The sequence below is a fragment of the Mesoplodon mirus genome (genome assembly GCF_964341445.2).
Source record: "Mesoplodon mirus genome assembly, chromosome: 15".
NCBI lineage: Eukaryota > Metazoa > Chordata > Mammalia > Artiodactyla > Ziphiidae > Mesoplodon > Mesoplodon mirus.
In genome coordinates this window covers 85,851,316-85,875,553 of record NC_138991.1, presented here as the reverse complement: position 1 = coordinate 85,875,553, position 24,238 = coordinate 85,851,316, and the positions used below count along the sequence as shown (strand labels likewise).

Here is a 24,238-nt window from a genome sequence, read left to right as displayed (position 1 = left end):
CCACCAGGGCCTCTAGGAGAACATCAACAGGAGACCTACGCCCAAACCACCATGGTGACAGAAAGAAAGCAACTTAAAGGAAACAGGCTGTATGGACAGAAGAAAGCTTCATAAAGTCCCATGATTAACGTCAAAGAGTCAGTGAACACATTTTAAATGTAAAAGGATATTAAGAGAACAACAGCAACGCTACAGAAAAGTATCAGGAAACTAGCAGCATGACAGCAGAAATAGAACAGGTTGATAAATTTGAGAAAATTTTATAGGACGTAGAAGCAAAAGATGGAAAATAGGATCAAAAATGTTCTCACGATGGAAGAATTCAGAAAGCTCAACATGCAGGTAAGAGTTTCAGAGAGAAGCAGCAGAAGAAAAGGAAGATGAGAAACGAGCAGCGAACACTTCAAGACGCCTCCCAAGAGGTGGGGGCGAGAGGCGCCAGATGAAAGGCCACCAGGTGTCCAGCACGCGGCGCAGACCAGGCCGCCAGAGCGCGTCTCTGTCACACTTCAGGACGCCGGACGGCACACAGCTCTTCAGTCCCCCAGAGAGAAGGCACGAGGCGGGCCAGGACCCAAACCCAGAGGCTCTGCCCGGTGGGGGGAGGCTGACCCTCGCACCCACTGCAGGGTCAGCGCAAGGAGTGGAGAGACGGGGTCGTGGCCCTGGCTCCCTGCACAGTCCAGGCGGGGACCCCGTGGCTGCTGGCAGCCGGGCAGCAGGTGGGCAAAGGGGCCCAACTTTGGTTCCCGGCAATGCCTGCAGCCCAGGCGGAGGGGTCCTGCTGGCCAACCAACGGGCTTCCTGGTGGAGCCGCACGTGGTGCGGAGGGGCAGCGGGAGGCTGCTCTCAGCCCGGAGCACCAGGGTCTGGGGGCCTCACCCCAGCTGCGGCTGCCTTTCAAAGGGCACCCCTCGCTGAGGTCCACAGGCCCAGGCCCAGGTCCATGGAGGCGCGTTTGGCTTCAGGGCCTGGGTCGCAGGGGGTGACCGTGCGGCCACGTCCGTGTCCGGCTGCGCCCGCTCCCGGAACCCGAGTGCTTGGACACTCACGAGGCAGGGGCTCGTCTCCTGATCGAGGGCAGCGTAAGACCCAAAGCAGGGGTGCTCAGCAAGGATCTGTTCAGTAAGTTTTCTAAAGAAAGAATAACAGGAGTCTAGCCCCTGGCAGTCTGGAAGGGGAGTGGGCGGGGCCCAGCACACAGCACCATCCTCAGGGGGAGGGGCGTCTCCAGTGCCCCAAAGGCCAGGGTCCCCCCAGCCCCTGAAGCGGGGGACTCCGTGCGCTGGAATGGGCCTGGGTGGGCAGGTGGGGGGACCCAGGCGGCAGTGAGGGAACCGGAGGGCGGGACGGGCAGGCGCTGGTCTCCAGGACGAGCAAGTCCATCCAGCTGCTAAACCCACAGACAGCACCTGGGATCTCCCAGAGCTGCCAGCACAGAAGCAAGAGCCCAGGCTTGTTCCAGCGGACAGAGCCCTTCAGCCACTGCCACTTAAACCTTTACTGAAGTTTCCCCCCGTTTCCTTCCTTAAGAGAGTGATGCTTTAAAATGTCACATGTATACACTTAATGTGTCACACATGTAACACGTGTATTTAACACACAACCTATGCACACCTGTGCGCGTGACAAAGGCACGGCCGTGCCCACCCTGTCCTCACCCCTATCCTCGGGAGGAATGGGCTCCCAGGTGCCCCCGGTGGGCAGGGCCAGCCCTGGGCCCCAGGCTCCCCTGGCCGGCCGGGCTTCCAGGGAAGGCCGAAGGGCGGGTGATGGACGGCAGGCCGTTGGGTTCACGGCCTTCCTCTGCACCGACCCCTTAGGAGAAGGTGTTCCTGGACCCGTGGGTTTTAGAAAAGATTTGCCAGAAGAGCACTTCCCTCTCCGTGGGATGAGGGGAGGACCAGAGAGATGGAGGCTGCCTGGGTTTCCACTCAGAGGGGGGCTCCTGAAGCCCGTTGTCCCCCCGACTGTGAGGGGGTGACGGTGGGGGCCGCACGTCCCGGGACGCCTGTCCTCAGGGGGCCCCGTGAGTCTTCCTGGGAAAGCTGAGGATGCCCTCAGCTGTGTGGAGGACACTGACCCCCCCAGTCACCGCGTGTGACGCTGGGAAACCGAGGCACAGGAGTGACAGGGCTGGCTGTTCAGACACGGACGGCGGTGAGTGCAGCAGAGCACGGGGGCCGGGGCGGGAGGCCGCCCGGTGTGGCGAGGACCAGGAAGCGCCGTGAAGGGGGTGCCCGGAGGACCCTCGGCCCACAGCTTGACGGCTGACCCTGCAGTGAAGGCTCAGCAGGTGCTGGCAGCTCCCCTCCTGCCTCCCCACCCGGCTCAGATGTCACTCCTCTGCTTTGAAACCTTGGACGGCTCCCTGCTGCTCACGTGGACACAGCCACAAGCCTCACCAGGGCCGGCGGGTCTGGCCTCTGCCTGGCCCGGCCGCCAGCGAGCACGTCCTCCCACGCGCCCTCAGCCCCACTCATGGGCACCCACTCGGGAGGCCCCCAGACCTGCCCGGGCGCCCCTGCTGCACTTCCCACTGCCCGTCGTCACACCTGCACGACCGTAGGTGTGTCCCCGCAGACAGTGCTGGGACAGGAGTGGCCTGCCGTCTGCTGAGACAGAGGGAGGCCTGGCTGTCAGCACCAGCAGAGGAAGGCCGCTGAGCAAAGGCCAAATGGGGCAGGGGGGCTGTGAGCCACGAGGATGGGAGGTGACTTGTGAAGACGACACCGGGGCGGGGGCAGCCCTGGGGACGGGGACGTACCTGAGTGAGCTCACCTCCTCCCTGGAGAACAGGAAGCTCTGCTCGGCCGGGCCCGCCTGGGACTTCAGCATCTTCAGCTCCATCTCCAGCTACGAGGAAGCACAGGAGTGGGGTGAGCCTGGACCATGGGCCCCAGGAAATCTGCAGGCGCACCCACTTCCCTCTCCCTGGCCCCGTCCGTCGCCAGGCCTCCTGCAAACCCACGTCCTCCCTGTGTTTTACTTCTTGTCTCCAGAGCAGCAACAGACACAGTCACAGGGGCGCGTGGGGGGACATCAAGATCCGGGGAAAGGGGGCCACGGCAGCTGGAGAGAGCATGTTCGAAATGCACCGGCGCTCGGATCGGCTTTGATAGTCTTGATATTTTATTTATTTTGTGACTTCAAATTCCTCTACAGGATGTCAGGCCACGCACAGACCGCTGGGAAGGGACCGCGGAAGCGTGGAATTTAAGCTGCTCTAACACACGGTGGGGGCGGCGTGGGGGGGATGGCGAGGCTGGAGAAGAGCAGGGAGGAGACTCCCCCGCGCCCCCACGGGGAGGAGCAGAGATGGGCGGGCGGCCCCGAGCGGGGGCACAGCACTCGCCCACACCAGCGCCCGCTGCCCTGGGCTCTGAAGGCCCCCGACGAGACGCCCGCGTGCAAGGGCACGGCAGGCCCCGGCAGCCGGCTGCAGGCACGGTGCCACTGTCCTCACGCCGGGCTCTGGCCGTTCTGCAGTCCGCCCTTAGGGCCTCCCACCCCGCACCAGCCCAGTCCCCGCGTGTGGGTCACCGGGAGGAGAGAGGGCTGTCATCCAGCTCTGCTCTTCCTGGCCTGCGCCCGGCCACCCGCCTGCCCGCCCTCTCAGCCCTGGTGTGCTGCCCGCCGCTGGCACCGGGGACTCCCGCTCTGCCTGCTGTCCGGCTGTGTCCTGACACCCCAGAGAGAGGCCCTTAACCTCCCACCCAGCTCTCCACTGAGCCCCAGAGGGGACAGGGGATGTGGGCAAGACCCCTAATGGCGCCCACACCGGCCACAGGCAGCAGCCGTGAGTGAGGTGGCCGGTCCCCGAGGCTGGGGCTGCGGCCCCGGCTTCACCACTGTCCAGGCTGCATGGCTGACGACCTGCCCTTTAACCCGGGGCGGCCAAGAGCTCCCAGCTCACATCCCAGCACGTGCCCTGCATCGGTGGGAAAGGTGTCGTGACGGACAAGCAAGGACCGGCAGCCCTGGGCAGAGGGGAGGAGAGGGAGGGGCGCGTCTCCTTCACCTGCCCTCCCGGCCTAAACGGACAGGCTGACGCCTGCAGCACTTCCTCCTGGAAACGTTCCCTCCAGGCCATTCTTGGAAAGGTCCTACTGGGGCGACCTGATTTAGGAATCCTTGGGCCCCAAATATCCGATCTTTATGACACCCCAATCAGTCATCAGGTCCCTGGAGGAAACCCTGCCCCTAAGTGGGACCAGCACACATCCAGAGCCCGAAGCCTGAGGGCTGGAGCAGACGCCAAGCACAAGCGCCCTGCGGACCAGCTCCCGGCGGACCAGCTCCCGGAAGAGCCTCAGCGGAAGTGAGTTACACGTGGGGGCCGCACGTTCAACCCCTACTGCCTCTCCCGGTGCCGAAAGGACGCAGCCCAGCGCCCGCCTTGCCAGCTGCCCCCCAATAGGCGGCGGCGGTGCTCACAGCGGGGTCGCCTCGTCGGGGTGACGGCCCGCTTCACAAGCAAGCACCAAAGACGCCTGGGCAACGTGGCGTCACGAGCAGAACGAAACCGTGTGTATCCGAGGAGAAGTGGCGCCCACCGTGTCCAGTGGCCCCTGACCTCTACCTCAGAAGCCTGGGGCTCAGATGAAGCTCCTCCCGGGAACCAAGCTGTCCTGACGCACGGACACCGCCCTGCCACTCGCCCCTGAGTGTCCAGGCCTGTCACTCCTCTCTGACACCACCCAGACCTCCTACCTGGCGGCTAGTGGGTGGGCACCCAGAAAGCCCCTGCCCTCACTGCATCCAGCCTCACGGCCACAGTCAAACAGACCAGCAGAGACACGAACCTCATTTGACCAGGAAGACTCTCTCCTGGGGACAGAGGGCCCGAGAGTCCAGTCTGGGCTGGTCTCTCTCTCTCTCTGTTTTTGGGGGTGGGGGCTGACCTCTTGAACAGAGGAGAGGCAGATACCCCCAGCTACCACGTGCCCGCGCAGCAGAGCACGATGGCGGTCTCTCCTGGAGATGCACAGTCCTGGTGCCCGGGTGCCAGGCCCTGCAGCACCTTGTCCTGGATCCGGCGAACGCTTTGCAGCCTCAGGAGCCACGGTTCAGGTGTCACACACAAGCGCGCGCGTGCGGAGAGGTCTCTCTCCAACTTCGCCCCATCCCCTCCCGCAGCTGCATCTCCCGGGCTCAGCTCGCACATTCACCAGCTAAAAGGTCAACGCTCTTCCCTTCTCTTAAACTTATTTCTTGTTACAAAAATGGAAGATTTCCCACACCTTGTTTCGTACGTTGATTTTTTTCACGGAACACATTTGGAGGTATCTCCAGACTAGCGCAGAGAGCTTCCCTGTTCACTTTCGTGGCTCCTGGAACCATCCCAACGGCCAGCCTCCTGCCAACCAACGTCTGACCTGCTTCCCACCTGGTGGCTCAGACACACCAGTCCCCACGGTGTGAGCTGACCTGCAGGACGAGTTCTCAGAGCCACACGTCTGCCTGCAGTTCCATCTGATGTCACCACAGCCCTGGGATTGTTACCGCGCAACACAGGGCAAAGCTGGTCTGCTGAGGCCGTGTTGTGGTGAAGGACAAGGCAGTGTCTACCGCAGGGCGCCCAGCGCCGGGCCAAGCAAGGAGCACAGGCTGCTCGCGCTCAAGAGCCCCGAACCCCCCGACAGCTTCCAGAGAAGGGTCTGGTTTTTTGTTTTTTGCGGTATGCAGGCCTCTCACTGCCGTGGCCTCTCCCGTTGCGGAGCACAGGCTCTGGACGCGCAGGCTCAGCGGCCATGGCTCACGGGCCCAGCTGCTCCACGGCATGTGGGATCTTCCCGGACAGGGGCACGAACCCGTGTCCCCTGCGTCGGCAGGCGGACTCTCAACCACTGCGCCACCAGGGAAGCCCCAGGGAAGGCTTTTTAAAGACACCGTCAGCGGTGAGGGTTGCGGGTGTCTGATCAGCTCGTGGACATTCTTCAGATCTGTTGGCGGTGGTAACTGGGTGGTATTTTGGGAGCCAACAACATCGAACTTCTGGTTCCAACTGGTCTGGGGTCGACATGCTGGTAGTCAGCACGCAGTTAACTTCCTCTACCAGGCAGGGTTTTAATGTCTGTAAAACAACTCGAGGACATGGCCCAGGATATTATCTATAGCCCTTGAGGAGGACCTAAAGGGCCCTGACTTCGTTCTAGGGCTAACCTTTTATTATTTTGTCTTGCTTGACTGTTTTCCTTCGTTTCTGTATTTTCTCACTTTTCTGATTAAATTTGCGCTTTGGAACTTGGGGACAGCTTAGGAGGCTAAAGTATGGACAAGAGGCAGGGGACCTGGTGGTGGAGGATGTCTGTCTCCCGGAAGGCGTGAAGTGTCCTGCTGGGTTTCAGGTTGGGGGCCCGGACGTCCCTGCTTCGGTACAGAAAGGGCTCATCATCCCCCAGGGACTCACTCACTGACTTCCTGTTTGTAACTGGGTCTGCTCTGACGTCCTGTTCTGTTGACAAGAATCCTGGGATCTTTCCTCTCTCCCACCCCACCCACCCCATATTAAAATAAACCAAACAGCCCTTTTTCACAAAACCAGGGCTGTGCAGAAGGTGAGGCCGAGGCTCCCAGGACTCGGCCGCGTGCAGAGCCGGCGCGTCCTGCTGGACCCGCAGGCCCGTCCGGGGCCCTTCGGCTTTCCACCTCTTGCTGTTGCTGTTGTACACGGGAGTACTTTCTTCCCTTGTCTAACTTGTTGTTTCTGTAGATACAGGACTTGTTCCATTGCTGCACATTAATTTTGTTGCCCACCCATTCACTAGGGCCTCAGGCTGACGGCGAGGCTTGTCGGCCGACCGTCTTAACCCTGATCACGCCCTCCTCCACAACACAGGTACCTGGAGCTCTTCCTCTTCTCTTAGGTGGATGACTAGCGTCTCCAGAATACCAAGGTAAGGTTCTAATACTGCACATTTCTTTTGGAGTCGGGATTGATAGGTTATATTTCCCTAGAAAACTATTCATTTTATTTAGATTTTTATTTTAAATGGAGTTGTGACATAATTCTTAAGTTTTTACAGAATTGATGTGGACCTAGTAATTCTTCCTAGGTTTATCTCTTACTTTTGTTTTCATTCATCTTCCTGACTATTGACGTGAAGCTTACACAGGGCAGTACACACCTTGTTTGTGGCTTCACGGGAACTAATCTAGTATCTCCTTATTTACAGCGTATCAGTTTTCGGTTGAAACAGATACATTTTTTCATGTTGAGAAATTACTCCTAAGTCCACATTCTATTAGGAGATCTTAATCAAGACTTGTTGGATTTTGTCAAGCGGCTTTTCAGCAAATATGGAGAAGATCTCTTATAAGCTGACAGCCTAGAATCAGAGCAGCAGCCCCATCCTGGAGAAGCCCCCGCTGCACACGGTGCATCCTGGCGCCTGCTCATTTCATGTCCTGACACATATGCACACACACGTGTGGATGCACCCAGCACAGGCGGCAGGCTCTGTAGTTGTTGGTGTCAAACAGTGCTCACCCCCCGCCCCAAAGCTTTCCTCCTCTTAGTGCCCTGGGACAGTGCATGCAGTGGGGATGGCACCTGACCTGTAGCAGGATTTTGCTGTGAAACAGACTCAGTTTGATGCCTTTTCGTCTCTTCCTTTTTGTTGGGGGAGGGTGTGGCTATTTTTTGGCAAGTTGGTAATGGTTGGTCAGTTTGAAATTTCTATCTCTTTTGGAGTCGGGATTGATAGGTTATATTTCCCTAGAAAACTATTCATTTCATTTAGATTTTTATTTTAAATGGAATTGTGACGTCATTCTTAACTTTTTACAGAATTCATGTAGACCTAGTAATTCTTCCTAGGTTTATCTCTTACTTTTGTTTTCATTTATCTTCCTTACTATCGAGGTGAAGCTTACACAGGGCAGTACACACCTTGTGAGTCCAGCTCAATGACTCTGCCCATCCATACCTGGGGAACCGCGTCAGGTCAGATCAGAGACTCTGGCAGCCGGGACATGCTCTCCTGCACACACCCCCGCCCCGAGTCAGTAACTCCAAGCTAATTACTCTTATTTCTTATTTTGGGTGGTGATGCTTTCTATTAATTTTTTACTAGGATTGTGAATAGTTAATATGTTTTACTGGTTTGTTTTCAAAGCACAGGCATTTGGATTTGTTATTTCTACCATTTTTCACTTTCTCATTAACTTCTGCTTTGATCTTTACACTACTTTTTCCTTTACTAAGGTTTATTCTGTTTTCCTTTTCCAAGTTCTTGAATTGGGTGTTTAATCCATATATATTCACTCTTTCTTGTTCAATAACATAAATATTTAAACCTGTGATTTTTATTCTGAGCACTGCTCTAGTTGTTTCCCACGGGCTCTGAAGAGTTTCCATTAAGACTATTTCCTAGATTTTATGCACTTTTGAATTGCATATCATCTTCTTTGACCCAAGCATTGTTTAAGACAGAGTTTTTTGTTCTATTTCTTTTTTTCTTTTTTTAGTTTCCAGGTGTTAGGAGCTGCTTCTTTTTTCAGTTGTGCTCTTAAATTCGAATTCCATCAACTGTGATGAGAAACAGTTATCTGTCCTGGTTCTACCTATTTGAATTTATAAAGGTTTTCTTTATTACCTAATACATGATTAATGTTTGTTAATGTTTTCCATGAGCCCTTTTTAAAAAGAGCGTTCTTTAGTTTCAGGGTTAAGAGTCGGGGTTGTGTGTGTCTGTCTCTCTGTGTATACCTATCACAGATCTTGCATTTCTTGCTATTACTTATTCTTTGCCCACTTGTCTATTGTGGGTTAAGAGGTAAAATAATTCTCCACTACTGGTGTCCCTGATAATGTCCTACTGAAGCTCTCTTCTTTTTTTGCTTTTCTGAACACTGATGGTATTTTAGTTGACACAGATATTCATCTGCACCTTTATTGTCGAAAAGCACCTCTCTCTGTTTTCTGCAATGCATTTTGGCTTGAACCGAAATTTAACTGCAATCAAGATTATGACCTCTGCTTTCTATGTGTACAACTGCCCACATGCCTTTGCATCCTATACTGTCCGACTTTTTTTGGCTTTACTTGGTAATCCAAACAGAACGTCTTTCCCTTTTAACAGGTGAATTTAGCCCGTTTATATTTTGATAAAACATCTGTTTGGATTTATTTCTGGATTTGTTGTATTATTTTGTTTTGTTTTCTGTTTCGTAACTCAAAACGATTTCATTCTATGGCTTTTTTGTCTTGCTTGCCTTTGTGTGTGAAATTTTCTTGATACTTGGAAAGGTTTATATTTTTCATTCTAGTGGTTGCTTTTGTAACTTTTGACTTCCTATAATACCTATACTTTGTTTCCAACCGTTCCTATCAACTTCCTGCACCAAGTACCTGACTAGTCAAACGTATCACCCTTCTTAGTGTTCACCTTTCTACACTTAAACACACTTCTGCCTGATGTCATCTTTAGACAGTACGTTTTGATCATCAGCTTCTGATGATGAGAAAACCAACATTCTTACGTTTCCCAGCATCTTCTCCCTTCCCAGGTATCTTATTGACTACATCAACTCTAAGTCACTAGAATGTGGACCGTTTACACTGTACATTGGCTTTACCCTTCCAACCAAACAGACTCACTCCTGCTGCGGTCCTCCCGGCACCTCGCCTTCCTGACCCCCACCCCCGGCCCCCCCACCCCGAGGTCTGCAGCTCCAGGTTCTTCTCTTCCTCTGGCCTCCCCTCCCCTCTTTGGGTGCCTGGACTTTGTCCCAGCTTCATGGATTCTACATGATTGCCAAGTCTTATTTCTTGGCAAAATGTTCAGCTACAATTCTCACCTGCTCAGTGTCAACTATTTTTCTGTGAAATTTTTCCTGTTATTTGTTGTTCTACACAATTTTTGGTTTTATGAAACTGTGTGATGCTGCCTTTATTACTCATTGTCAATGGTGAGGTTGTTTCAGTCTGGCTCTGTACAAAGGCTACACCGAGGACACCACGGGCGTCTCCTCTGACGTTAAATCCCAGCAAAGGGTCTGGTGTGAGTTCCGTTCGCCTTCGCTGCCTCCCTCTGGCAGGAAGAGCGGACACTCTGCCTTCCGCCAGTTCAGGGCACTGAGACCTCCCCCTCCCATACCACCGCAGCCCCGTCCACCCCGCTGCCAAGCGGGTGGCCCTCGCTGGGGACAGGCGCTTGGGAGTTGCCCCGCCAGCCTCGGCCCACAGCTCCTTCCCTGCACACACCTCTGCTCATTCCAGGCTGGGGGCCCTTCTCCTCCTCTTTGGAGGCTTGGGCTTTAGCTGTATTTCTGTTCTGCCCAAATTTCAGTTTGCATTTTTGGTTTTCACTCTTCTCGGTACTTCTGGATGGCTTCCGGGAAGGAAGAGAGAAATGCTGACTTGCAGCACAGCGTTCGAAGCAGAAACCAGGCCCTTCTAGTCTGACTTGTAACCCTGGACTCATAACTAACGTGCCTTCAACTTTATCACACTCACACCCATACTTGTACACACACGCTGACTGTGGCCCGCCCCTCCCCAGCCCCCCACGCGTCTCGGGGTGGGACCCCCTCAGGCCGGGCCCGGCTGCAGCTGGAAGCACGAGGGCTGGTTAGCGGCTGCCCTGGCACAGGAAGAAGACAAGGGAGCCCGGGAAACGCATCCATGCTGCGCTCTGCTACTACCTATTTCGTACTTCACTGACAGCGGTCCGTATTTGAAGTTTGTTTTTAGAAAAAGAACACAAGGCCTAACTGGACCGCCTCTTCTGAGGGGCGCTGCTCAATGACCGCAGGCCGTGAGCCCCGCTGTGGTGCCCGTTCGACAGCACATTCACCTCCCGGTGGACAGCACTCCACAGGAGAGCGTCTTCTGGGGTCACCTGCACCGCAGCCCACACTCCCGCCAGCTGGAGCCGCCTCCTCCCCGCCTCGTTTCCGAATTTCATCTCCGTAATGAAACATACACTGCTATGAATTGTTTTTCTTTTGTTTCCTCTTTGTCCTACATGTAGACACTACTGAAAACTGATATTTGTAAAACCACGTGCAGACGGGAAAGGAAGGAGACTCGACAAAGCGTTTGCTATCAGAGGGTGCTGGGTCTCACGGGCCAGCCTCACCTGGTGGCCAGGCCACGTGCACGGAGCCAAACCGCCCCGGCCTGAATCTCCCTCCCGCTCAACTCCATCCCCTGAGGGCAGCACCTGCAAAGGCCCCCCAGACTGGCCGAGGCAAAGGCCTTCCTGCCGGTCAGGACGTCTGCCACAGCGACCTCTCCAGCCCACCCCAAGTCTCCACGGCCATCGAGGACCCAAGGGCCCTTGAGAGCAGGTTCTCCTCGGAGGGATGCTCTGCGTCGACACTGACCCTCCATCTGCGGCAGGGTTGGATCACAGGGCAACATCTGCGACTAGAAATGAACCGAGTCCATGCCTGGGGGGAGGCACGCCGCTACCTTGGGGGCAGCGGAGGCACCTACGCATGGAACGTCCTCCTGGGATGCCAAGGGCTGGCCCCAGGAGAGGTAAGAGTGGGCATGCAGGGAGGGGGTTCCAGATGGAGGAGGAGGGGCACCCAGAGGGACCCGGACCCAGAGGGCAAAGGCATGGAGGCGTGAAAACCGGGAAAGTAGGAAACGTGCCAGGGTACACCAACTTCGGTTTCGTCAACTGATTCTTGTGTATCTCTGTGCTGGGGGGACTCTAAAGCAGCAACGCACTGTCCAGCATCTTCTGGAAGAAGTGCTGGCGCTCCAGGGAGCCGGGGAAAAGCAGGGCCAGAACAGACCTTTCTGGAAGGGCCCTGGGGAGGGGGCAGGACCCCCCACGGCTGGGCTGCCTGCCAGGGGCTGTGTGCAGGCTTTGGGTGCCCCCAGCACCAGTCCCACCCCCGGAAAACCGCCCCCCCACCTCACCCTGTGCCCCATGCCGGGACAGGGAGTCGGGCCGCTGTGCAAACAGACCCCTCCGTGCCTCTTCACCTGGCCCACCGTCCCCCCCGCCCCGCCCCGCCCCGGGCCCAGAGCAACGGCCACTTCCTCCACGACACGGCCATGAGCCCAGGCCGGTGACTGTGCCCTGCTGGCCTCCTCGCTCACACCAGAGCCAGGCGACGGTGCTTCTGGCCGCGATGGGGGACCTGGGATACCACTGAGCCTCCCTCCTGGAACAAGCACTGAACAGCGGGCAACACGAACAGGATCCCGGAGAGACGGGGACCACGAGGCCGGCCCGGCGACCGGTCTGAGGAGAGTCCAGGACGCAGCACAAGCTGGGGAGAGGGGCAGAGCCAGGAGTGCGGGAGGCCGAGGCAGCCAGAGCCCACGGCACGGGGTGGGCAGGGGGCCCTTGAGGACCCCGCAAACCCGACTGCATTCGCGGGAGAAACGAGGCCCTCGGGCTGAGGGCCGAACCACGAGGAAGGACGAGAGGGACCAGCGCCTGCTCCCTGCAGCCGGGCTGGAGTCGCTGGGTCCACGGGGCGCTGGGCAGAGCCCTCAGGAAGGCATCGTCACCCCAGCAGAGCGCTGCTCCGGCACAGCCCGGGCTCCGCGGGGACCCGCCGCCTGCACTGCCCCGCGTCCCTCTGGTGACAAGGCCCCTCCCTCTCCGTGAGGAGACTCACTCGCCGTGTCATAAGACTTTAATGCTAATGGTCCTCAAGGAGAGCTCGCTAATACAGCATGACCTCTAAACAGAGACCATGAACTTCAGTTTAATTCAAGAGGATGCGCCGCTCATGCCCGGGGCGGGGGGGCGGGTACCCAGTCCCACAAAGCAAGAGCCAGTGTGGGGAGCAGGGGACGTGCTCTCCCCTCCCCCGACAGCAACTCTAATTAATATGGCCACTGCTGAGCACCAGAGCAAGGATGCTCAGGCACACAAGTTCCACACAAGTTTCACCACAAGAGCCCAGCCTCTGTCAAGCCCCACAGACGGTCATGACGGGGCCGAGGGCCCGGGCTTCCAGAGCTGCCCACACAGGCCCTCATCCCAGGGATCCAGGCTGTTGCCTCCTCCACAGAGCCCCCATCTGGCAGCACTCCCAGGGCTCCCAGAGAAGACAGGGTGCTGAGATCAGAACAGAAATCCTCACAACACTGTAAAGCGACTATACTCCAATAAAAATTAATTTAAAAAAAACAGAACAGGAGGGGAATCCTGGTCAAAGCACACTGTTCTGCTCAGCTCCAGACCTGTCAAGCACCCAAGAAGGTCTCTGGAGGGGCTGCTGCTTCCTGGTGAGGGTGGGAGGGTCTGAAATGGACCTCCCTTGTCAATTTCCATCCCAGCCTGGAGGGACACACCTGTGCAACAGGCCACAGGCAGCCACCAATGGCTCACCCAGCTGCTGACCTGAGCTGGGACACACCTTCACCTCAGAAAAAAAGAAGCCCAGCTGCAGAGTTTTCACCCTAGAAGGCCATTTCTTGAGTCAGCACATTTGCTAAGAAAGAGCTCTCACAAAATCCCTGGGGACCAGTGGCTGGGGAGATGGTCCAAGGTGGCTCAGCCACAGGTGCAGGGACGCCGTGAGCAAACCACGCCTAGGCAAACACACGGGGAGGCCGCGAAGATGCTGTGAACTCAACAGCGCAGTGAGCAGCAAATCGTTCAACACCGCACAGTAAGAAAGCGGGAGACGAGAAAGCGCTACGCCAGAGAGAGGGTCACCGCAGAGACATGAGGCGTCCGCGAGACACAAAAATAGCCCGTGCTTAGAGCCGGGTGAGGGTGAGACATCTGTCGTACGTGATTTCCCCTGTGGAATTATGCCCATGATTTTAGCAGATAAATTAGCCAGTTTCTAGTCTGTGGCTGTTACAGTCTTGTGGAGTGGGACCCTCTGGGGTTTTCACTGTCCACGTCTCAAGTGCCCACTTTCTCCCGACCCCAGGTCACCCAGTGGCAGTGGACCTGGCAGCGGGGTGAAAAAGCAACATGCAAGTAACAGGAAGGATAAAACACCCAGGAATAAACCTAACAAGAAACGTACAAGGCCGACTAGAAGAAAATAGCCATACTCAAGTGAGGTCGTGAGAGAAGCTGTGAACACGCGGCCACGTGGCGCTCCAAGTGAGAAGAACAGGAAGAACCGACCCTGCAGGGAGCTGGCGCCGCCCGCGGGAACCCGTCCACGCAGCACGAGTCCAACAGGAGGCCCACCTGAAACCTGGCAAGCGAGCTCTAGACCTTACCTGGGACGGAAGATAGGAGAACACCTAACAAAATGCTGAGAAGGAAAATGATAAAAGGTCGTGCTGTGTCCGGTGTGAAAGCCATGCGGAGGGCCCGGTGACAGTGGCTGCGAGCTGTTCTCATCCAGAGACGGCAGGCACTACCCCCGCGCCCAGGCCAGGCGTCATGCTGCCACCTCCGCAGGCTGTGTCTCTAGGAGCCAGGCAGGGCCTCGCAAGGCAAAAGGTTGTATCACCAGCATTTTCTAATGAGACCTTTGCAAACTGGGAAAACCCCCAAAATTGGGTGTCCAGACTGGGAGACCCCGGGGATGCACTGCGTTCCTCTGTGTCCATGTCCAGTGGCTCAGCACATGCTTTATCACCGCGTCCTGGTGCCGGCCCTGGGCGAGGCCCAACTCCCAGGTTAACTGCCATGAAGAGGCATCGTGGTGCCCACGGTCCTCTCACAGGGTCTGGGCCCCACTGGCCCCCTGCCTGCTCGCTGCAGCTCCCTCCACAATGACACCGGAGGGGCAGGACTGAAACGAGATGATCCGTGTGCAGCACTCAGCCTACAGTGGCTGCAGCGTCAGGACCAAAACCATGCCTGTGCCGTGGACAACAGCGGTGGTGATGCTGATGGTCACAGTTCACTCGGGCGGACGTGGTGGGACGACAGAGTGTCTGCCACAAGGGGCAGCAACAGGCACCGCTGCACGGAGCATTTAGCTCCGTCCTGAGAGGGAAGCAGGCTCTGCGGGACTGCAGAAACATTCCAGGAGGTGGGAACAGCATGACGAAGGACGTGGAAGGGTGAGAGGACATCGTGTGCTCAGAGACAGCAGAAGGGCATGGGGGGCCCTGACAGGGAGGAAGTGAAGACGTACACATGGGAAGGCGGGGTGGGGACCACCGGCCGGCCGCACATCACAGGAACAGCAAGGCTCCGTCCCTGGACGAGGTGCTTGGTAAACACCTGCTGAATCCAACAGACCTGCCCCAAACAGGAGAGGCATTTAATGCTGCCCCACCCCGCGTGCATGCTCACTTCCCTCCCCGGGGAGGAGCCTCGTCCTGAGACACGAGGGCCTCCATGGTGAGGCAGACTGCCTGTAGCCGGCCTCCGTGGGGCCAGTGGGAGAAGGGGCCCACCTCAGAGAACCAGCACTTCGGCTCAACCAACATGTCCCAACAAGTCCCTTGGGTCTTTTCAAACACGTGAACTCATGCCTCCGTGCAAGGCTTCTGAGAAATCAGCGTTTCTCTCAGGGTTGAGGAGAGGAAGACAGGTGTCCGGGATGGAAGAGCAGGCGCAGAGGCTCCTGGGCAGGGATCCCGGGCTGGGGGAGGCCCACTCCTCACGTTCCCAGGGGACAACTCCTCCGATGAGCCTGACCGATACTCCTGCCAAGGACGAAGTTCTCCAGTTGTGCAGGACGGATCCAGAACGTGAAATGAGTCACCACCAGGCACAGAGGCGCTTTTAATAATTCAGGGGAAGGCAGCTGGCAGACTGTGATAAGGCCGGGTCCTCCAGCGGGGGGGTGCACACGGGCGATGGTTGCCAGCGTTGAACAATGGAGGCTCACACCCGCTCCTGGTGATTCACCGGCCCTCGACGCTGGCGCCGATGATGATGCGGTGTCAGCAGGGCCCACTGCGGTGGGCACAGCCCTTGGCAGGGCCCCAGGTGGTCTCGCCACCACCCTTGCCACCCATGCTCCAGCCCCTCGGAGCCAAGCAGGCGCTTCCGGTGCTTTTGTGGAAGGAAAGCCCAGGAGGCCTGCGCGTTCCTGGAGCCGCCTCACGGGGTTGTCCTCGGGTGGCAGAACCTTGCTGTAAAGCGCCTGTCATCAGGAGGCCCGGAGCAGCCTCAACATGTGTAGCCAGGACCACACGGCGCGCTTCGAGCTGCAGCGAAGCAGGAGAGCAGTGGGGGCGGGAGGTAGTCAGCCGGGCTGCGTGTGCTCCGCTCCCTGTCCGGGCAGTGCTTCCGGGAGGGGCCCTGGGAGGCGGACAGCGGCGCGGGGCTGTGAGGGGCAAGTCCCCAGACTCAGAGGACAAACACCCAGAGTTCGCTCCCTGAAGTTATGAAGTATTGCAGCACTTTTTAGAGTTAGGGTCAAGGGCTTCCCTGGTGGCACAGTGGTTAGGAGTCCACCTGCCAGTGCAGGGGACATGGGTTTGAACCCTGGTCTGGGAAGATCCCACATGCCTCAGAGCAACTAAGCCTGTGTGCCACAACTACTGAGCCTGCATTCTAGAGCCCGGTAGCCACAACTACTGAAGCCCATGTGCCTAGAGCCCGTGAGTCATGACTACTGAGCCTGTGAGCCACAGTTACTGAGCCTGCGCTCTAGAGCCCACAAACCACAACTACTGAAGCCCCTGCACCTAGAGCCCGTGAGTCATGACTACTGAGTCCGTGAGCCACAACTATTGAGCCCACGCACCTAGAGCCCGTGAGCCTCAACTACTGAAGCCCGTGAGCCACAACTACTGAAGTCTGTGTGCCTAGAGCCCGTGCTCCACAACAAGAAAAGCCACCGCAATGAGAAGCCCGCACACGGCAACCAAGAGTAGCCCCCGCTCACCACAGCTAGAGAAAGCCCACGTGCAGCAACAAAGACCACAATGCAGCCATAAATTAATTAATTAAAAAAAGAAAAGAAAAAAGAGCATGTTTAGTTTAAAAAAAAAAAAAAAGAATCAAAAAACTCCTTTCGGGCTTCCCTGGTGGCGCAGTGGTTGAGAGTCCACCTGCTGATGCAGGGGACACGGGTTTGTGCCCCGGTCCTGGAAGATCCCACATGCCGCGGAGCGGCTGGGCCCGTGAGCCATGGCTGCTGAGCCTGTGTGTCCGGAGCCTGTGCTCTGCAACGGGAGAGGCCACAACAGTGAGAGGCCCGCATACCGCAAAAAAAAAAACCCAAAACCAAAAACTCCCTTCTCCAGCCATGGCCGGTCTGACCTAATTAGGGTGAGGCGTGTCAACGATACAACTATAGCCAGGGACGTCTTTCCTTGTGATATCAACTGCATTTAAAGAAAAAAACATGAATTGTGCTCACACTTACTAATTTTTTTTTGCTAATTATTAACAAAAAGTCAGACTGCCTTTGTCTTGTCATCTGCAATTAGCTAAAGATGCTTAAATTTTTCTTTTTTCTCTCTCCTTTCCTACCTAGTGAACTGACTCTGGGCCAGCAAACAGCAGGTCAGGAGCTGCAGGTGGGAGAGATGCTACAGGAGCCGGGGCCCCGTTCCCAGCTGTCCTGGACAGAGGGCCTGGGGTTACAGTCAGCAGCCCTTGGATGCAGACTTCTCACCGTCCAGACCCAGAGGAGACCCGCCCTCCTAGCACCAGAGACGCCCCCAGTGGCACCAAGGCTGTCACTGGAATGGGTGGGAGGGGTGACTGTGCCCCCCCATCCCACAATGCACTCTGGGCCACTGTCCCTCTCTTCAATTTCTTACTTCTCCATCCCCTCAGGGGTTTACAGGAGAGCAGAAACCTCCTCCTAACCAAATGCGTGCATTTTCTGGGTAATCTCACTCCCTGAGGGCTTGACTACTGACCTGTCAGGCTCCCAGCTGCCAACCCCTGCACCAGCCTGCCTAGCCTTTATCTCCTCGGGGGCTGCAGGACCCCCCTGGAACCAGTTCGGGAGGGAGAGCAGGGGCTCACACAAGCTCCTGGACTGAGCGTGGCTCACCTGCACTCCTGGGCCCCCAGCACCGCCATTTCTCATTTTCCCTTTAACTCAGAAAAAGAAGAGGGAAGTGAAATAACACGAAATAAGCTAAAGATTAGACCATCAAAGGCAGAGATTAGACCTAGAGAATGGACTTGAGGACATGGGGAGGGGGAAGGGTAAGCTGGGACAAAGTGAGAGAGTGGCGTGGACATATATACACTACCAAATGTAAAACTGAGAGCCAGTGGGAAGCAGCCGCATAGCACAGGGAGATCGGCTCGGTGCTTTGTGACCACCTAGAGGGGTGGGATAGGGAGGGCAGGAGGGAGACACAAAAGGGAGGAGATGTGGGGATGTATGTATATGTATAGCTGATTCACTTTGCTATAAAGCAGAAACTAACACACCATTGTAAAGCAATTATACTCTAATAAAGATGTCTAAAAAAAAAAAAAAAGGCAGAGATTAAAAACCTGTCTCCTCCCAGATCCAAAAGCAAGCATGAAAGAACCAGTGTAAGGGGCCCACAGTGCCTGGCTTGTGCACATGAAGGCCGCCAGCACCTCATCTCTGGGCATGGCCGAGAGTCAGCTCAGGCCAGGCCAGGCCCTGCACTACTGCCCGCCTCTGCAGGGTCAGTACCACTGGGACAAGGCACATTTCATCCGAAGCTCCCCATGGAGCACGGTCCCCAAGGTCCCCCAGTGGCCTGGGGGAGGGGCCTTGAGCCGAGTTTGGGGACACCAGGCCTACCAGAGGCTCTCCACCCTGGCTGACATCAGACTTGCCCAGGAAGACATGAAATAACACCCCTGCCCGGGCCCCCCAATCAGTTCTAACTTAATCGGTCTAGAGGAGGGACCAGGTGCCAGGATTTCAAAGCCCCTGGGTGCTTCACACAAGGGACGGAAACTATACGGTTCAAACTAAAAAAAAAGCACAGGCTGGAAGGCACACAGCCTTGCGGCCCCGGGTCCCTGGGGTGCCCTTGAGAAGGTGCAGCGGCCTCTTCAGCTCAGCGCCCACCCTGGCCTGAGGGCCGGAGCCAGTGGCCAAGTGCAGCAGGGCCTGTCCTCCCTCTTGCCCGGGAGGCACCGGCTCCTATCCACAAGCCCCAGGGCCGGGGAAGGGCCGAGGCACCAGCTCCAAGGCATCCTCACTTCTCAGCCTTGAGGCCTCGGGCATCAGGTGCCCACGCCCCTCCTCCTGCCTCGTGCACATCACGGAAACACGGCCTGAGGGCACACGCCAACTCAGGCCAGCACCGAAGGGGGCAACGATGCAGGAGACACAGATCACTGAGTCCTCAGGACCCGCAAAGTCGGTGGACGAGAAGGAAGCACCCTCCCCCCAACCCCCTCCCACCTCCCGCCCCAGGTCTGGAGGCCAGGCAGCTGCGCTCGCTGCCCCAGGCGCCCCCTCCCTCAGCCAGCAGGCAGGCAGGCTGCCTTCCCACCTCTAGGACTTCTGCAGGCCCAGACATGCCCCTGCTGCCCCAGGAGACAGCTCTCGGAGGCTCACTGATGAAATCCCATCACCAGGAAGCTCTGGGCTCCTCTCACGGCTGCCCTTACACACAGGACCTAGGGTCCCTCGCTGGACATGTCCTTCTCTGCCTCTGAGTGGAACTGCCCCCCAGGACAGATGCCTGGGGCTGGAGCAGCCGGGCAGGGCTTGGCCCGCTGGGTACCTACCCACCGGGAACACCCAGGTGCTTCCCGGCCTTGACTCAGGGACTCCGGACCCCCAAACGCCCCCACAGCCCAATGTCCAACTGCCTCTCAGACGCCCACGCTTCCCCCGAACCCGCGCTCCCCGATCCTCCCATCCCACCCCACCCGATTCCTCACCCAGTCCCCGACAGTGAGGGTCGCAGCAGCGGTGGACAGAGCAAATTCAAGGATGTGTCTCTTCCACCCGGCGGTCATCCCCACTGTGCATGCCCAGGAGAGGCGGGGCTGGGCAGCGCCGACACCGAGACAGGAGCCTGACTCCAGCAGCCAGTCCCAGTGCCCACGGCAGCTTCCCGGGTGCCCCCAACCTGGCTGGCGTGTGGCCCGGGCAGAGCAACCCGACGATGTGTACAGATGCCCCTCCCCTCCCCTCCCCACACCCGTGGCCCTCCTGTGCCCGGGGGCTTCATCCCCCCAGCGCCCAGACCAGGGCCAAAGTGGCTCACGGTTTGTACGGGACGAGGATGCCGGAAAGCCGAGTCCCTCTGCCCCCCAGTGGGTGGTAAGGAGCCTCCAGATACTGGGGCACCAGCCAGGGTTCCGGGGCCGTGTCTGCATGCGCCCAGGTGAGGGGTCCTCCGGCTGCACGGAGGGCAGGGCGGACGTGATCTGACATCAGAAGTCAGCCCACAGGGACAGCAGAGAAACAAGCGTGCTACAAAGTAGCCACGCGAGGCTGGAGAGCCCTGTGCTCAGTGTGCACACGCTGCAGGGCCCGTGGGGTCAGAGTGGGGTCAGCGTGTCACGTGGCTGTGACCTGAGCAGGAGATGCACCGCCATCCCCACCTTAGAGCCGGCTGGGGGAAGCCCCGCAGTCTGTGCCGGGGTGGAGGGGGTGGGTGTGTGGCCTGGACCACGGCCAGGGGGCCACACACTCTAAGGTACCCAGACCCTGGGCTTCCCTTTGGCCACAAGGGCCACCCACCAGGCGTGAGCCTTGGGGACTCACCATGTCGGCTCTTTGTTTCTGGCCTCCCAGCTCCTCCAGGGCCTGTGACAGCTGAGCCTTCAAGACAAGACAGAAAGTGGGTCAGTGGGCTTTCTCCTCCTGGGGCCGAAGTGACCACACCTCCCCCATCTCTGCCACACCCACTGCTGCTGGGGGAGACCCCGAAGTCCCACTGTTTGGAAAGATGGGCAGCAGGAACATGATAGCTCGCCAAGTCCCCCCCAAGCCTGCGCCTGAGGTGAGAGAGATGTGGGCTGGAGTTTCAGTGCCCGTGGGAAGAGGCCGGGGACCGGGCCACAGTCCAGGAGGCAGGAGGCACTGACCAACTACAGTACTCCCCAAGAGGGGACCAGGACAGCGGGGGTGGGACACAGTCGTTGAGCCGCAACGAGCTGGCAGAAGCCACTTCTATCCAGAGGACTACAGTATGAGGTAATGGGGACCACTGGGGACTGGTGACGCTCGTGTCTCCATCCGTGTGAGATTCATCAAGCTGACACTTCCGACGTGTGCATCTATCTGTGTGTGTGTGCGTCATACTTCAATGATAAAGGACATTTAAAGTACACCCGTGCTACCACCCAGGAGGACAAATTAGGGACAAAGGGAGGGCGGCTCTGCTACATAAAGGAAGCAGACGGTCAGACAGCAGGGCTGTCAGCAACGCCCATGACAGCCTCCGCGCTGAGACCCTAAGAGTGCAGGAGGGCCCTCGGCTGGGGTGGCGGAGGGGAGCCACGACAAAGCCCATCAGGTAGAGGGGCAGGACTCCGAAGGACGGAGGCACGACTAAGAGGCTGGATGGGAAAGGGCAGCTGTCCGCGGAGGGGCCCCTGCACGGGGAGACGACAAGGCCTTCCTCAGGGCAAACCCACGGTGGGGAGCACTGCCACCTCAGCTCCTCCGGGAAGTGGGAGCTCCCTGACCAGGGGTGCAGGGCACCTGGCAGCATCCAGGAGAGGCTCTGCGCCGGGGAAGGACCCCCATAAGAGCCCATACAGGGGGTCTCCGGGAGCAGAAGACGAGGGTGGGGCGGCGGGAACGGGCCCTGCCGAGCGGGCCGCCCCACCCATGAGCCGCAAGCCTGCAGCGTGGGCGCCCTGAAACGTGACTTCCTGTCCTTCACACAAAGCTCTGGAGAGAGGCTCAGAGGGGACGTGAACAGAGCACAGCCTCCGTGCGGGAGAGACCAGACCCAGGCCCCTGCAGTCCCCAGGGCTCCGGGAAGCCTTCTCCGAGGACAAGATGAAGCAACGGGCGCTGGATTTACCCTCCCTCCTGAACCAACCAGAAAACCAGACAAAACCCCTGAAACAGTGGTTTCCCGGCATCCACGATGGGCAGGCAGCACAGGGCTCGTATCTGAGGGAAGGAAACAGGGGAGGCGTGGCCCCCCCCGCACCGGCTCACAGCCCAGCCCCCAGCCCCCCCCCCCGACCCCGGGCCTCGGGCGGAACCGGCGGGCTGGGCACGGCAGGACCAAGCACAGGACGGAGACGTGAGCAGAGGCCTCGCCAGGGAAGACGCGCCCGCGAAGCTGCTCCACGGCTCAGTCACGTGGGAAATTAAAGGCCGACAGCACCCAGTGTCAGAGGACCGGGGCAGCCGCGGTCCACACGCGCCCTTTGGACGCCCGGCACTGGGTGTGGGCATCGCGTACCCCCTGGGACCCTGCTTGAGCCCTCGCTGCCCTGGGCCGTCGCCTCACCTGGGAGAGGAGAGCGAGGACGTGGCAGCCGCCCACCTGGTGCTCACTCTGCACGCAGGATCCTGAGGCGGCAGTGACGTCGGGGACCCTGCGGGGCGAGCCTTCAACGAGGGGCTCAGCCTGCAGCGAGGACCCCAGGGAGCAGCGGGCTGGCGGGGCCGTGGGCCGCGTCAGAGACTGACCGTCAGCTGCTCCTCACGGCTGCGCGCGTGACCGAGGCCGGGGCGCTTCCTGAAGGGAGGGCCTCCTGGAACAACAGTTACGTCCCCGCCCTGGCTGGGCTGGGTGCAGTGGAGCTGGGAGGGCAGGCACGTGGCGGGGGCGGGGGGGGACAGGAGGAAGGGAACCGGCCATCCCAGGGGCAGCACACCCCGGAGCAGGTGGAAGGGGACCAGTGACCGCAGGGCTGCATCAGGCCATCCGGGGGCATCACACTCCTGCCAGACTCCAGGCACGAGCCCCCGGCCCACACACCACGTGTGACCGGCAAAGGGGACACTGAGACCTCGCGTGGCCACTTTTATCTCCGAGTGAGAACTGCTGCCCAGCACCCGCCAGCACAGGAGCCCAGGCGCAGGGGAGAAGCCGTCCCTGCAGCCGGATGCAGGCAGGACAGGAGGCCGCAAAGCCCAAGGTTGCAGGTCTCGTGGACAGAACGAGACCAGAGTCTCAGGCCCCCTGCCTTTCGGCTCCACTGCACACACAGGCTTGTGACAAAGTGTAAAGATAAAAGAGGCAAGGAAGCCGGCCGGTTGGCAGGGGCCTGTCCAGGCAGCGGCCCGTAGACACACAGCTTCCACCTGGCAGCAGCCCTGAGGGGCAGAGAGGGCGCCTCCCCACATGGACGTCAGCCTGAAGGCGGGAGTGAGCCACGCTTCCCGTGGCCGCAGAGCACATCGGCGCGTAAGCAGGCAGGCAGCGCACGTGCCGGGTTCGGCCTGGATCCATGGCTCTGCCGGGCGGTCCTGGCTCCAGGGCAGCCTTCACCTCTCAGAATCCACCTATGCAACTGAAGCAGCCGATACCTCTCCCAGACCCGGAGCACGCCAGGCCCCACTGGTGCTCACAGGGCCACGGTGGCACTTCCACAGCGGACCTGGACCCCGTCCTGGCTTTAACAGCTAGCATGGTTACCCTGCAGGTGGTGGGCCTAGGACCACAGCTGCAACACCCCTGGGAACTTGTGGGAAGTGCAACGTTTCAGCCCCCCACGCCCCGAGAGCTGGGGAGGACGCAGCAGATCTGTCTTCACAAGCCCTCTTGGCCACTCAGGCATCACTGCAGGGGTGAAGCCAGACAACAGAGATCAATCCCAACGTCTCTGCCTTCCAGCCGTGTGACCTGGAACAGAGGTCCGGGCTGGGAGCGTCACAAGGTGAAGGCGCAGTATTCAGCTGTTATCCCCTCACAGAACGTGGATTTAGACAAGCACCCACGGACCCGAACAGAACGGATCAACAAAACTAGGAACTGTTTTTTTTTTTTTTTTTTTTAAAGATAAGCAAAACTGACAAACCTTTAGCTAAACTAATTAAGAAAAAAGATAAGGCTCAAATAAATAAAGTCATAAATGAAAACGAAAACATCACAAAGGATACCATAAAAACACAGACTCGAGAACTACTTTGATCAACATTATACACCAAGAAACTGGACAACCTAAAAGAAAGAAACTCCTAGAAATATACAAATAATCAAGAATGAATCGTTAAAAAAACAGAAAATATGAACAGACCAGTAAAGAGTAAGAAGAATTAATCAGTTAAAAAAGAAAACCGAAAACCTCCCTACAAAGAAAGGCCCAGGACCACATGGCTTCACTGGTGAACTTTACCAAACATTTAAAAAAGTATTAATACCAATCCTTTTCAAACTCTTCCAAAAAAATCGAAGAGAAGGGAACACTTCCAAACTCATTTTACAAGCCTAGCATTACCCTGATACCAAAGTCAGACAAGGATGCTACAAGAGGAAAAAAAAAAAAAAGACAAAAACCAAAAAACC

The 24,238-nt window shown here is 57.9% G+C and overlaps 1 protein-coding gene across 2 annotated transcripts in view; it reads right to left on the bottom strand.

Annotated features, from left to right (window-relative positions):
• MAD1L1 (mitotic arrest deficient 1 like 1) overlaps window positions 1-24,238 on the bottom strand; it is a 323,431-nt gene that overhangs the window by 100,349 nt on the left and 198,844 nt on the right. For both annotated transcript variants that reach the window (XM_082645300.1, XM_082645299.1), the window contains exons 13-14: window positions 20,527-20,583; window positions 2,768-2,856 (exon numbers count right to left, since the gene is read on the bottom strand). In XM_082645300.1, coding sequence (XP_082501426.1) covers window positions 2,768-2,856; window positions 20,527-20,583 — 146 coding nt within the window. The remainder of the gene's footprint in view (window positions 1-2,767; window positions 2,857-20,526; window positions 20,584-24,238) is intronic.